Source organism: Lichenostomus cassidix, chromosome 19, assembly GCF_008360975.1.
Source record: "Lichenostomus cassidix isolate B80296 chromosome 19, HeHo_3.0, whole genome shotgun sequence".
Classification (NCBI taxonomy): domain Eukaryota; kingdom Metazoa; phylum Chordata; class Aves; order Passeriformes; family Meliphagidae; genus Lichenostomus; species Lichenostomus cassidix.
The window spans coordinates 9,386,121-9,401,041 of record NC_139499.1 but is presented as its reverse complement, the minus strand read 5'-3'; the positions used below and the strand labels follow the sequence as shown (position 1 = coordinate 9,401,041).

The window sequence follows — 14,921 nt, the reverse complement described above, 5'->3', positions numbered from 1 at the left end:
GGGGCGGGGCCAGGGGCGGGGCTTGTGGGAGGAGGTGGGGCTTGTGCCCGGAGGGGCGGGGCTAGGGGCGGGGCGGGAGAGCAAACCGGGAATAACCGGGACCGAGCGCGGGTCACACCGGGATCCAGCCGGGATCTAACCGGATCTAACCGGGAGCGATCCCGGGATCCAGGCGGGACACCACGTCCCAGGACCTCGCCATTGGCCCCCCTTGCGCGGCTGGGTCGGTGGCGACAGTGACAAACAGCGATCCCCCGTCACTACCGGGGCATTCCCGGTGCTTGTGGACGGATTGGGGTCTGACGGTACCGGATAACGGCAGGACTGCAGCAAAGTCCTATCAAATAATGCACAACATGACAAGTATTGCTTGTAGTCAACGCTGAACTCCTTCAGCCTCTCCAGCTGTGCAGAACTGAATTAATTCTTTCCCTGCCCTGTGTGTTAAATATTCTGTGGCTCTGCTGGAATTCCTCTCACAGCGGTGAGATCCCAAAGGTGAGTTCTCAGGTCAGTCTTTGCACACAGAGGGACCCTTAGTTACCCCAGAGTCACACCAGAGTCACCCCAGAGTCACACCAGAGTTACCCCAGAGTCACCCCAGAGTCACACCAGAGTTACCCCAGAGTTCCCCAGAGTCACACCAGAGTTATACCAGAATTACACCAGCCACAGTGGATCCAGGAATTTTGGCTCCTGGGGTCAATCTCTGCCCGAGGAGCAGCAGCCAGGCGATGCAGACATGACCTGCAGAGAGCAGCAACAAGGACAGCTTCTCTGGGTTTGCCCACTGAGCCTCTCCTGGCCCCTTTGTGGTCCAAAGTGGCCCCAAAACACAAGGAATTGCCTGGAACTGGGGAGCAGCGATCGAGGGTGGCACATATTCTGTTACAAGGGAGCGAGGGCTCAGCCCGGCCTCTCCAGTCCGAGTTGCAGCAGGTCTGAGCTTCAGACCCCACAGGGAGCAGTGTCAGGGGTCAGCCTGGGCTGCAGGATTTGGGCTTTCCCAGCCCAGCGTTGGGATTTCACCCGCGGAGGTCCCAGCAGTGAACCTGAGCGGGATGATGCTCATCCCCTCCTTGCCAACACCAGGCTCTTCCCTGCTCCCGATGAAATGCCATAAAAACGAGCAGGAGGGCATTGGTGCTCCGGGATGCAGCCGGATCACATCCCCGCCGGATCCATCCCATCCCATCCCATCCCATCCCATCCCATCCCATCCCATCCCATCCCATCCCACCCCGCAGCGCGGCTCATGCGGGCGCTTCTCCTACAGAGGGCAGAGGAATATCAGGAATTCCCATCGCCTCCAGCCGGGGCTCCCGCCGGCCAGGGAGAAAGCAGGAAACCTCACCGAGAGGGATTCGGCTGGAAAAAGCCAAACATCGCCAACCTCTTCTCACCCCGCTGTGACCTCCTGGGAGCCCGGGTGGCACTGGGTACTCGATTTATATAAAACACAGTATCTCCTGGAAATGCATGTTTGCACAGCAAAAACCCCCAAAACCTTGAAATACTCACCAGCATAAAATTCAGTTCAATTCTGTAGTTTGTATGTATTTTATCACAGCTGATGGATGGCACTAATGCTCTGCATAATCCACGGTGGGGTGTTGCCTCTGCTCCAGCAATGAGAAATTAAGCACTGATTTTTATTTATTTATTTGCTAAGACATGGTTTTCTAAAACAGGAAACTTCTAAACCAGGAGACAAGCACAGTGTGTCTCCCCTGGCTTTTCTTCTCGGTTTTCTTTTTTTTTTTCCCCTTTGAGTTTGTTGGTATTTTGTTCCCCGATGCCACCATAAACAAAGGGAGGAGCCTGGAGAAATAAATCCATGGAAAACCACGTAGCAGGAACAAGTGCTTACCTGTGCAGTTACTTATGAGTAACTAACCACTCACACAACCAAAAACTAGTGCCAAGACTCCCCTGCATAATTGCATTTTCAAACCTCTGCACTCTTGGAGTGAAAAAGGGATGTTCTCTACCCTCAAAAATAACGAATTGCCCTGTTAATGAAGGCAGAGAGGCTTTTAGTGATGGTTAAATAAAACATCCCCAGTAGAATTAATAAAAAATACACAGTGAGTTGCATTAGCCCTTTGGAGTAAAAAATGAGCTTCTTGAAGTCACTGCATTTTTGACACTCAGGCCACTGAGATCAGGATTTCACCCACTGAGACTAATGGGACAATTGCTCCATATAAATCCCAAATCCAGCAATGCATTAAAATCCACATCCTCACGGCTGTAAACTCGAGGGGTCCTGGCAGAACTCACAGAGCTGTTCCTGTTCTGTCCCACATCCATCACTCACAGCCGTGCAAAACAAAAACTGTGCTCAGATGTGGGGGGACCCCACATGGCTGGGTCACCCCAACCTCAGCCCCACAGCCACAGGACCTGTTAATTCACAATTTTTCATGAGGAAATGCAATCAATACAAAGCCACATCAAACAGCAAACGCAGCCTATGAAAGTCAGAGGGATTGTTAAAATATTTCACCCACAGAGTTGCCTTCGCCGCTGTTTATTCTCTCTCCTCTGCCTTTCACTTAGCAGGGTAATTAAATCAGACTGCCAGGCTGGGTTTTAATTTCTGGTTCACATGCCCTCCAACCATGCTGCCGTGCCTGGGACTCGCAGTTGTGTGAGGGAATATTTGTACAAAAATGGTATCAATACATTTTCATTTCAGGCGCTCGTGAAAGGCTGTTCATGCCTGGCGGTTCAGTAAAACCCTCAGCTTGTTTAGAAACACCATCAACATTGCTGGCACCATTTCTCTGGCATTCTCCCTCTTCATTTTCCTTCCCTTATTTACATGCCCGTTTGCTAAAATGGGAATAACACCCTAAACACAGAGCAGATAAACCAGGGACTGTGGAATAGGCTGGGCTATAAAAAAGATTCCAATTTCTGCCACTCAGCATCTCTTGCTGCCGAACCCACGGAGCTCACCAGCTTTTGGGGAATTGTCAGATTGGATGGGAGCTCGGGCAGGGAAGGTTTGTGTCACCCTCCTGTGTCTGTATAATTACAGGTCATTAATATGAATCCATTTTTCAGAGCCATTCCTTCGCTGGAGGAAGAAGCAGCACAGGAGTGAGATGGTGGAATTGTGGAGCCTCAGCGAGGTGCTCTGAGCTCCCCTTGGCCCCACAGGGCTGCAGACACCATTCCAGTGGGATTCCCACAGATCCACGGGAATTACCCGCCCTGGAGTTGCCTCTGCAGGATTTAATTGAGTTGCTTCATCAACAGCAAAATTTGACCCACATAGAGAGGGCCTCGTGCTGGCCAAAAATAGCCACGAGCTGGGCCTGGGCGTGCCAACACTTGGGCGAGCAAATGTCCTTTTCCAAATTGACCTTTTTCATTTCAGTCGTGCTAGTTCAGTTAAAATTTTCTCTTTAAACCAGCGACACAATTCATCCATGAAAAGGAGAGAAAAAAGAAGTGAAAAAAAAACTCCAGAGAAGCAGAAAAGAGCACACACAAACCCCATCCACTAAAACAAATTACATAAAATTTAGATTATGTACATAAAAAAACTCTCCTTATAAATATTTATTAGTGTTTTTCTTCTGTGCTTTTATTTACTTGAGTACTTCTGCTATTCCTAACCCATCCCTCATTCAAAAAACACAATTGTTTTAAAGATTTTATCAACCCTTAATGGTTCCTACATTGAAAAATAGAAGGAACAGAGTGTGTCTGAAGGGATGCACAGCCTAAAGATGCTTCCAGCAGATAAGAATTTTAAAGGCCACCCAAAGGCAATTTTAAAACTAGCCAAAAACTGGTTTTAGAAGGAGCAAAATGTCCAATTTTCCAGCAAACCACACGGGTGCTCTAGGCCAGCACACAGAGAGGCTGGAGACCCTGAGCACAAATAAAGGGTGCAAGGCAGCATCTCCCATGGGCTTCACTCCCAGAAATTCCCCTCAGCCCTGGGAATGCCTCTCACTCCCTTCTGAGGAAGCCAGGAGGTATTTTCCAGCCTGTGCTGTGACAATTCTCACACTCACAGGGATATTGTGACAAACCCAGGGCAGCCCTGCCCTGCCCTGCCAACCTGGGCTCCTGGGTGAGCAGAGCCAAGGGTTTCCTCCCAAGCCACGTGGGATCCAGCAGCCTCTGAGTGGGGTCAGATTGCTCAGGAAGGGAGGAATGAAGTAAAACCAAGCAGGAAAAAGGTTCCTAATTCCTACAGCTGCCAACCAGTGAGCAGTGCCCAAATGGCAGCGAAGCAGAGCTGTCCCTGAGTTTGGTGACATCCTGCAGCAGGAGCTGTAAGAGAGCCCAGGAGTGTCACCAGGGGATGCTCCCAGAACTAAACCACAAACAGAAACAACAACAGAAACCAAACAGTGATCCCATGTGCTAACAGGAACAGCAGCACAGGGACACCCTAAAAGCACCCAAAGAACATCTCACAGCCGCTGTTCCAGCAACCCCAGGGACACAGGTTTGGGAATCTGGAGGTCACCTCCCCACAAGGCCACATTTCCTCTGCAATTCCTGCATTACAATTCTGCACTTAAGGAGTGAACAACTCTCCAGGCCACAGCAAACTCCCCTTTCCAAGCACAAGCCCATGCTCTGTAGCTAAACCACGAGTGCTATTGACAAATAAACAAATCCCTGAAAGATTTATAATCAAAATATGTTTCAATGGTCCCACTAATTTCATTTCTAACTTCAGGGGTGTTTTGCTGGCATGAGGAATGCTGAGCACCCCAGTGTCACGGCAGACACAAAGAAAGCACCTCCCAAAACCTGCTCCAGCGTCGCAGCTCCTTGTTGCCAGCTCACCAGCACAGGAGGATATGTATCAATTGTTTAAACTTAATTTATCTGTTATGGGTAGCAACAGAAAGGGAGATTGCAAATGCTTCTATTTCATATCGTGAGAACATGCAGAGCTTAAAGACAACACAGTTATTCAACATAAAAAATGCAGACTATGGAAAAAGGAATCATTCCTGAGAGGACACTGCACTATCTGCCACTTCCTAGGATGGCAAAAGCATGTAAATCACTGATATTTTAAAATTATATTTATTTACCGATATGCATCCTGTTCCCCTCGCTCAGCATCTGGGTACAGGCATTAAAATATTACCCATCATTTGTCTACAAATCAGCATTTAAGCACATCCTCACTGCTGGGATATGAATCTTCCCAAATCCCTTTCCATCCCCAAGCAAACGGATCCCAGCAGGGCTGGGCAGGAGGGAATGGGCAGAGGAGCCTCTTTGGGCACATTTGGGCCAAAATCAGGGCTTGGGCTGCTGGAAACTCACAGCATTTCACACACACTTTGATCAGCCTCCAGAAATCCCCTTCCCAGCGAGCAGCTCAGCACGGGTAATACTCACAGGACGTGTTTTTCCCGGGGTTGTGCAGGTCTGGCTGTGCTCAGATCTTCCAAAGCCCAGCACTCCTGGCCATCCCAACGGGTGAGGGCCAGGCTGGGACGGCAGTGTCACCCTGTTCCTGGGCTGGGATGGCAGTGTCACCCTGTCCCTGGGCTGGGATGGCAGTGTCACCCTGTCCCTGGGCTGGGACACACTGCGAGGGCATGGAAAACACAGCGGGAAAGGGAGGAGAGATCAAAACACAGCAGTTATTTCCCAAAAAGCCCCGTGGGGTGCCTTGCAGGGCCACAGAGCCAGGCTGGATTCCTGCAGGCCTTTCTCCCTCAGCCTCCATCCTTCCATCCATCCATCCATTCACCAGGAACGCTGCCGAGTCAATGGAAATGCTCTTGTAAACAAGGACTTACAAGAAGCCAACGTGACAATGCTTTCAAAAGGAGTTTTGACTGTGCAATTGTTGCTGGATTAAGGCCTGCAGACGCTCTGAAGGGCCCAGAATTCCAATCTCCGAAGGACAAGGCTTGGCCTCGGCATAGGAACAACTCCTGGGCTGCCCCAAAACCCAAGGAAGGGATGGGAGAGGCACTAAAAGACAAAAATCTCCTTTTTATGTCCTAAATCAAGCCTAACACCGACCTAAACCAAGCCTAAAATTGACCTAAACCAAGCCTGACACCAACCTAAACAGAGCCGTGTCGCTGCCCAGATGAAAAGAGAATAAATTTTACAAGGACAGGAAGGAAGGAAGGAAGGAAGGAAGGAAGGAAGGAAGGAAGGAAGGAAGGAAGGAAGGAAGGAAGGAAGGAAGGAAGGAAGGAAGGAAGGAAAAAAAAGAGAGAATGAGAGAGAGAAAGAAAGAGAGAAAGACAGAAAGAGAGAGAGAGAGAGAAAGAAAGAAAGAAAGAAAGAAAGAAAGAAAGAAAGAAAGAAAGAACCCACCCCAAAATTTCCTATAAAACAAGCGTATTTGGTGAAATTCTCATTTAAAACCATCGATTCAACACTAAAGCAGCAGCCCAGACCAGCAGCACAAACAGCAGTATTTATCTTTCCCAGATCAGTAGAAGTTTGGAATAAATAAATCACCCATTCCGCTGCTTATATAAATGCAAACCAGAGCGACAAAACATGGCAATAGTACAAAAGACAAATAAATGAGTTAGACACGGAGCCCAGGAGTTTAAGAAGTCTACCCTGTATTTAATAAAGCATGAATTATTTTTTAGAAATACTAACAGATCCCTTGCAGATAGTTTTTATCTTTCTATTATTATTATTATTATATAAGACATTTTGTTTTTAAAGTGAAATATTGCTTCATCTAGGTGGCCCCTCTGCTGGGCATAGAAATTAGGTAGTGAACAGAATCAAAAATCACCATTGAAAATTACAAACTATACAACTTTAAAGCATTTGGAGTTGGTTCTTTTTCCCCCCCGGTCCAAAGAGAGAAATAATGGAATCACTGGGGGTGTAGAAATCTGGGGTTTAGCATAAAATTCTGCGTCTACAGAAAATAAAAGAGAAGCCAGCCCAAGCCACAGTGAGTTGAGAGAGAAAGGAAAAGATGCAATTCCAGCTCATCCCATTGCATTGCCCCAGCAGGTGGAACACATGGAAAGCAGAGACTTTCCCGAACCCAACCTGACTCTTTGTCTCTAACCCAGGCCAAAGTCCTCTCGGAATCAGCGAGACTTTTGCTTTTGAGCAACCGAATATTCAGGATTCTGCCATCACTGATCATTAAAATGTGGAATCTGGCATTTCTCGAGGCTCCATAATTTTTTTGTTTCATTTTTCTCCGAGAGAATGAGGCTGTATCGAGTGCAAAGCAAAATATTCTCCCCCGCTGCCCTTTAGAGAACTTCAGAAAGACCAAATGCCGTCAAACAATTGACTTTGCCTCAGCTCTAAGGAAAAAGGATTAAAATCACTTTCAGCACATTGAGGTTATGCCGTGTCCAAACCATCCAATTAGGAAAAAAAAAAGTAAAATTACCTTTAGAGAATTAACTAAAACGGTATCAATCGCAAACCATATCTTTGCAAGCATTTCACATTTACAGCACATTTTTGTTTACGCATAAAATCAGCATTTCGAACGTTCTCTCTTAGCACAGACCACGAGTAACTAAAGCTATTGAATAATTTGATTATGCCTGAATTTTAAAATTTAAAAACCAGCGGAACAGGGTGTTTGGACTTGAACAACTGAGCCTGGAGGTGGAAAGAAAGGCTGGAGCTGCCTCTGGCCGCTGTCTGCATCGACACCACGGTTTAGACTTCTACCAGAGCAAAAGAGCTGCCCAGGATTATCAGCAGAGTGGATCATTCTTTCTCAGGGCTATTTGACTCAAGAGAATCAATTTCCAAAAAATTGCTCAAAACATCAAATGAAACACAAGTTATCTAAACATCAGATTTTCTAATTTTATTAAAAACGCACAAATTTTATCCAACATGTTTTCTTTCATACAGTGAATGGTCTAATATGCACTGGAGGTCACACAAGCTTAGGTTCATTAGAACAATAAAAGACATATGAGAAATTTAATATATAAAGAAAAAAGTAGCAGCTGTTGACTGCATATTTGACCATAAAATTTAAATATTTTGGACTTTTATTTTAAAGACACAAAAATAAAACCTGTGTGGGTCTATATAAGTCATATTAACAATTCCATGAATGTTCAACAGGACTAAAAATTAGCAAAGATGTTTGTCTTTTTTTTTTTCTTTTTAACCTTGTAACACTTTTTAAACACCTTCTCGGGTTGCTGGTGCAAAGCACCTTACAGTATTTGTGCTATATATTTACTTTATTTGGCAACTGTCTGGGTTTTGTGGGTTTATTTTTTCTTTGCCTTCTGTAAACAACACCTTTTACAAACTAGCACAGTGAACCACAAGCCCTGCAATCTGTTAGAACATCTACAGAAAAGAAAATGAACTATTTTGGTTGGCTGCTCAAAATCTTTTGCTTTTGAACAAGAGGTTTTTCTAAAACAGGATTTATTAGTAAAACATTGAGCTCCTGAATTTAACATTAGACGTAAACAGTTGACTGTTTTTAGTTCAATAGAGTCTTTTTGTTTAGCTTTTCTCTCTCTGTGAAGGTAGAATACTTTTTGTTTGTTTGTTTTTTCAAGTCATTTTCGTTAGAGGTCTGGGTGGTGACCTTTGCTATGATGAGGAGGTTTTGTACGTGTAGCTTTGTGAAGGTAGAAGAGTTGGTGCTGAGGGCTTAACATTTAGTATTTGCTATTTTTGGGAAAACAAAACAAAACAAAAACAACAACAACAACAACAAACCAAAACAAAACAGAAAAGCAAAAAAAAGAAAGGAAAAAGGAAAAGTTGTCCCACCTGATCGCCAGCAGGCTGAAATGGCTGAAGCTAAAAAGAGTTTCTTGTTGTCGAACTTTCTGAGAGACAAAAATGAACAAACAGATTCATAATGCCAGAACCATCCTTAACCGGGAACGCTAGAGAGTTCTTGAAGCTTTTTTTCCCCTTTTCTTTGACCTTTCCTTCATTCAATTATTTTTTAAATTTTTTTTTTCTTTTTTAAACGAGAAGTTTCTAAGGATTGTGGCTCTTAGGATGACATCCAACAGGGTAATCAAACTCACGCCATCCTACGGACTGGCAGCACTTTTACTGTACAGCTTCCCCAGTTTCTTTGTCAATGGTACAAAAAAGTCCCCTCGCTTGTTTGATACAACCATAACATGGAGATTGTCCTGGTCTAGAGCAAAGCTTGCCTTGGAGCGATTGGATTCAGTTCGTTCCCAAGGTAATATTGTCTTAGGGCGGGAGAGATGTTATATTAATTCATTTCTGTACACCATAACAATAAGCAGACTAGATGATCATCACTTACTTAGACCCAGTTCGTTTTAAAGCTACCACACAGCCGCTTCGTTCATTTCTGGAGGGTGGGACAAGTGATTGCCGTAGTTAGCACCACCGTTGACGGATATCGACGAAAATGGGGGGCTGGGGCCAAAAACTTCTGCGGACATGGAGTGCAAGGACCCGGGCAGGTTGGGTTCGGGGCTGGGCGAGTCTCCCGGGGGATGCGACATGATGTCAGTGAAGCGCTGAGCCTCACTCGAGGGGTGATGTCCGGGCAGGGGGTGGTCCATGGCCCCCAGCGGGGTCCCTGACGGCCCCGAGGAGGGCACGAACGGGAGATCCACGGGGGTCTGCGCTTGAGACGAAGGCGGTCCTTGCGGGAAGAAATCGTAATTGCTTCCAGGGCCGTAATACTCGCTCTGATAATCTGGCGGACAAGGAGAGACAGAGGGAAGGTAACAGGCGGGCAGGAACGCGAGTGGGGACGACACGGTAGAGCTCCCACGGCGGCGCGGCTGGGGGGGCTCGGGATGTCACCCACCAACCCCTGCGGGAAACGTGTTACCGGGCTGGCCGGGCTCCGGCAGCCCCGGGACCCCCTTCCCGCACGGCAGCGGGGGCACTGACACAAACCGGCACCGCAAAACCACCGGGGAACCGGGCGGGAACGCCGGCAGCCCGGCGGCAGGGCGGCCACGGCCACCCCCGGGTGCGGGGAGTCCCGCGATGGGCGGCGGGGAACCGGGCGGGACTGCCCCGGGGCGGCGGCCAGAGCTGCCCGGAGCCGAGCCGGGAGCCCGGCGCGTCCCCGCGGGTGTCCCCGCATGCCGGCCCGGAGCGCGGGGGGAGCGCGGTACCCACCTCCGTAGAAGGAGAAGGGCCCGTTGGGGATGAGCTCGCCGGGCTCCAGCCGGTCCACGAGCGGCCGCATCCTGCGCGGGCTGCGGAAGAACGCGTGTCGCCGGGCGCCCAGCGCGCTCAGCTGCTTCATCCGCCGCTCCTTGGAGCGCCGGTTCTGGAACCACACCTGCGGGGCGGCGGGACGGGCGCCGGTCACGGAGCTGCGGGGCCGCGGGTCCCGCTCCCGGGAGCGCCAGACGCGCCGCCGCCTCCCCGCTGTCCCCTTCCCTCCATCCTCCCTCCATCCCCGTCCCGCGCTCCGCTTTTCCCCTTTCCCGGTGTCTTCTGCCCGGTGCGCCCCGAGCCGCGTTCCGAGCGCGGCCGAACCCACGCGTGACGGCGGCCCCGCTCCCCACTGGCGGCAGGTCAAGAATGATTGAGTTAATTCTTATTACTCTGACAAGATTACTGCTAATTACCCTCACACTGAGCCTCTCCAATCTAACCTCGTCTTTAATGGTGCTTTAACCCCCCATTACCCCAGCGCTGCGGGTTTATAAACCTTTTAATAATTCCAGCGCGTTGTCATTCTTATTTACCCATTAACCCCTCACATTTCTGGTTATTAATTTCGATACTGTTTGCAGCTTCTTTAGGACTTTTGCGAATAAACCCGCAGCTCTCTCCCCGCAGACCGGCCGGGGCTGGGGAACCGGGAAGCACCGGGAAAGCACCGGGAAAGCATCGGGAAGCACCGGGAAGCTGCCGGGACGCCTTGGTAATAACGATTCCAAAGGTCGGCGGGGCTTCCCCCGTCCCCGCAGTGCGGAGGCTGCCGGGCACCGACCTCTCCTCACCCCCGCACCCCCCGGAGCCGCGCCCGGTGCCCGGAGGCGGCGGTACCTGGATGACCCGCATGTTGAGGCCGGTCTCCTGTGCCAGCTGCTCCCTGATGTGCCGGGTGGGTTTTGGGGTGGCCGCGAAGGCGGCTTTCAGAGTCTCTAGCTGTTTGGCTTTGATGGTGGTGCGGGGTCCCCGCCGCTTGGCCCCCAGGTTCTGGTCGTCGTTTTCGTTGCTCCCCGTCTCCTTGTCGGACACGTTGGCGCTTTCCGAGTCCTTGGCGTCGTCCTGGGAGGGGTCTTGAGAGTCGGGGGACAGGCTGGGGTCACTGCCGGTGGTGGCTGGGGGACAACAAACCGAGTCACGCTCAGCCGGGGGCGGCCGGAGGGGGAATAGCGACCGGGAGGGATGGGCCGCGGGAGGACCGGGGGAGAGGAGAAAGAGGGGAGAGAAGAGGAGAAAGGGATGAATTAAAAAAAAAAAAAAAAAAGGGAGAGAAAAGAAGAAGAGGAAAAGAAAGGGATAGGAGAATGAAAGGAGAAGAGAGAAAAGGAAGAAGACAAGGGAGATGAGAGGAGAAAGGAGGGAGAGGAGAAAGCGGAAGACAAGAGAAAGAAGAAAGGAGGAGGAAGGAGAAGAGCATCTCATCCCAAGGAACAGTGGTGCTGAGCGCATCCCCGCCCTCATCCCCCCCGGCCGCGCTCCCTCACCTGAATGCAGGCTGTTTTCTTTGGCAGTATTGCTGTTATTTAGGTAATCTTCTTTGCAGACAAACTTGTTCTCGTCTATGATGTAGAGCTCCTCGCCGGTGGAGAGTTGCTTGTTACACATCATACACGTAAAACAGTTCAAGTGGAACACTTTGCTCCGCGCCCTGCGGACCAGGTCGCTGGGGGAGATGCCCTGGGCACAGCCCGCGCACTTGGTCCCGAAACACCTGCGGAGAGAGGCCGGGCAGCGGGTCAGCAGCGCCCGCCGAGCCGCGGCCTCCACACAGCCTGCTCGGCCGTGCAAAACGGGATTAAATCGCATACAGCATCCCTGCTGAGCGCTGTCTTTTCCCGATATTGTACCTTTTCAAAATAAAAATCGAACCCGGCCCGGGCGGGATTGCTGAACGCGGGGGCCGCGCTGCCCGGGTGTCCCTGCGCCCCGACACCTACATTAAGGACGTTCTAACCAGTAGCACGCAGGAATTCCGTACGTTCTGTGTGTCGGCACCGGCCTCGGTGGCGCTCCGGCCGGAGGAGCCGCCGGTGCGGGCAAGGCCGGCGCGGGGAGCCGGGGGACGGCGGGGCCGGACCAGCACCCGGGCCGGAGGCCTCCCGTGCCCCGTTCAGCCCCGCGGGTTCTCCGAACCGGGACCGGGGCAGGGCCGGGTCCGTTCCCGGGGAGAAGCGGCGGGGCTCGGGGCTGTGCCGGTCCCCGTGCCCAGCGAGAAGCGGCGGCGGGCTCGGGGCCGCACTCCGCCGCGCCGGGCCGGTCCTTGTGCCAGCGTACGGCGGGGGCTCCGCGGCCACCCCGGCCCCGAGCCGCTCCTTGTCCTTCTCTCCAGTGTGCGGCGGCGGGTCCGGCCGAGCAGTGGCACCGGCGGCCGCTCCGAGCCCGGCAGCGATGCCGGCGCCGCAGTGGGCCGGAATGCCAGGGGAAAGCGGCGGCGAGCGAGCAGCCGTGCCCGCCGCCTTCTCCATCCATTCCCCCATCCACCCATCCATCCACCGGCGAAGGGTCGCTGCCCTCGGGCCGGCCCGGCTCGGTTGGTCGGGGTGCGCTGGGCCCGCCCCGGGCCTTCCCCGCCGGGCGGCACCGAGGACAGCGCCGGCTCCGGCCCGGGCAGCGCCGGGAAAGCTCCGGCGGGGTCACCGCGCTCCGCAGCACCGGGCCCGGGCTCGGCCCGCACCGTCCCGCCGGTCGATAGTTTAGAGGGAACTTCGGGCAACTCGAGCTCGGTCGGCGGACGAGCAGAGGGGCGTATCACCGGACCGTGCCCGATCCCCGATCCCCGATCCCCGCCCGGCATCCCTCCCGCCTCGAAACCACCGGGACGAGCAACCGCGATTCGAGATGTTCGAGTGTCACGGGGAAGGAAGAGGCGCTGCTGGGTCCCGCTGACAACGGGGGAAAACAACAAAAATAAAGAGGAAAAAAAATGGAGAAGAAAAACCACCGGAGAGGAGCGGCGGGGCAGGCGCAGGCCGGTACTCACCGAAAGAAGTCGTTTTTGCAGTAAAGCTTGCCTTCTCGCGAAAAGCATTTCTCTGTCAAATTGCATTTACATTCACAGCACTGAACACACTTCACATGCCAAGCCCTGTCCAGTACATTCAACAAAAACCGGTCCAAGATCGGCCTTTTGCAGCCTGCACAGTGAACCATTGTCTTTGGTTAGTTCTGAGGGGGGCAGCGGTTTCCCAGGTGTCAAGGAAAAAAAAATAAAAACAAGATTTTTTTTTTTTCAAAAAGACGACAACACCGCCGAAGGTTTGTTTTTTGTTTTGCTTTTTTTTTTCCTCTCTGTTTTTTTTTTTTTCTTGTTTATGTGAACGTATGTTTTAAAAGCCTTGGAGAAGTGAAGGAGGAGGAAAAGAAAAGGAGGAAGAAGAAAAATCTTCGTTCGAGTGTCCTAGAAGGGGTGCACAGCAGAACCCCCACTGCCCAGCGCTTCGACACAGCCGCAGGATCCCCGCCGCTACCAACCACACGGATAATAATAATAATAATAGTAATAATAATAGTAACAATAAAACAATAACGGCTATAAAGATCGGCGTTCAGAAAAAATAAAAATTAAAAAAATTAAAAATAAAACCGCCAAAAAGCGAGCGTGATGAGTTTTTCTAAGGTCTGAGGTAGAGCAGTCAGGAGTCAAAGTGCTTTTCCCAATGAGAAATCAAAGGAGGAAAAAATATAATAACAATAATAATAGTAATAATAATAAATAACGAGCCGGGACATGGAGAGGCAGCGGCGGTCAGACGGGCTGTGGCTGCTGCCGCGGCGACATCGCCCTGCGCGTCCTGACGCGGGGATGGGGACACGCGGGGACGGGGACACGCTCCGCCGCTCCTCGCTCCGCCGCTCTCTCTGTTCCCTCTCTCTCTCTCTCTCTCTTTCTCTCTCCCTCGACGTCTCGGCGGCACCGTCGCGCCCGGCTCTGTCCGTCCGTCCGTCCGTCCGTCAGTCCGTCCTACCTACCCCCGCGCATCGCTACCCGCGGCGGCCGCCCGTGTCCCCGCCGAGCGGGCGCGGCATAGCATGGCCCGGCGGCGGCGGAGCGCAGGGCCCGGGGCGGGCGGGCCGGGCGGAGGGCGCGGGGCAGAGGGGCGGCCCCGCCGTCCGGCCGCGCAGGGGCTCTGCATGATCCCGGCGCCGCCGCCGCCGCAGCCTTATGCACCGAGCGCCCACGTCACCGCCCGCCGCGGCCAATCGCCGCCGCCGCCGCCGCCCCCCCGCGCCCGCCGCGCCGCCGCCGGACGGGGCGTCCGCGCCCCTTTATAGAGCCGCCGGGGCGCCGCCGCCGCCTCCGCCCGCGCCGCGCCGGCCGGCCCGCCGACCGACCGACCGACACACCGATGGGCACCCCGACCGACGCACCGACGGCCGGCGCGATGCAGCGGTAGGTGTGTCGGAGCGCGGACGCGGGGACGGCGGGTACGAGGAGCCGCGGCCGTTCGGTGGGGTCTGGCACCTCCGCGGGGTCACGGATCCGTTAGAGGGACACTGCCCGCCGGAGCGCCTCGCCGGGGACCGGCGGAAAACGAGATCCCGCTTCGGCCCGGGTTCCCTCCCGGCAAACGGCGGGGCCCGAAGGCGCGGGGTCTCCGCGGGTAGCGGAGTGGAGCAGAATCCCGAGGCGGGCCGGCTTTCCCGGGAGGAGCGGTGCGGCGGGGCCGGGACTGCGGCCCGGGACGCTCCGACGGGGCCGCGCCGGCGGGGAGGGGGCGGCGGGTCCGGGACCGCCCGACCGCCGAGGGCAGAGCGAAGGCGCCGGTAAC

The 14,921-nt window shown here is 52.8% G+C and overlaps 1 protein-coding gene across 1 annotated transcript; it reads right to left on the bottom strand.

Annotated features, from left to right (window-relative positions):
• Positions 1 to 8,351: 8,351 nt before the first annotated feature.
• On the bottom strand, positions 8,352 to 14,212 carry LHX1 (LIM homeobox 1). The gene is made up of 5 exons (XM_085078542.1): positions 13,133 to 14,212; positions 11,637 to 11,863; positions 10,990 to 11,267; positions 10,108 to 10,273; positions 8,352 to 9,673 (listed from the first exon to the last, which is right to left on the bottom strand). The coding sequence occupies exons 1-5, from the start codon at positions 13,300 to 13,302 to the stop codon at positions 9,294 to 9,296; spliced, it is 1,221 nt and encodes a 406-aa protein (XP_084934668.1). The 5' UTR covers positions 13,303 to 14,212; the 3' UTR covers positions 8,352 to 9,293.
• Positions 14,213 to 14,921: the final 709 nt, after the last annotated feature.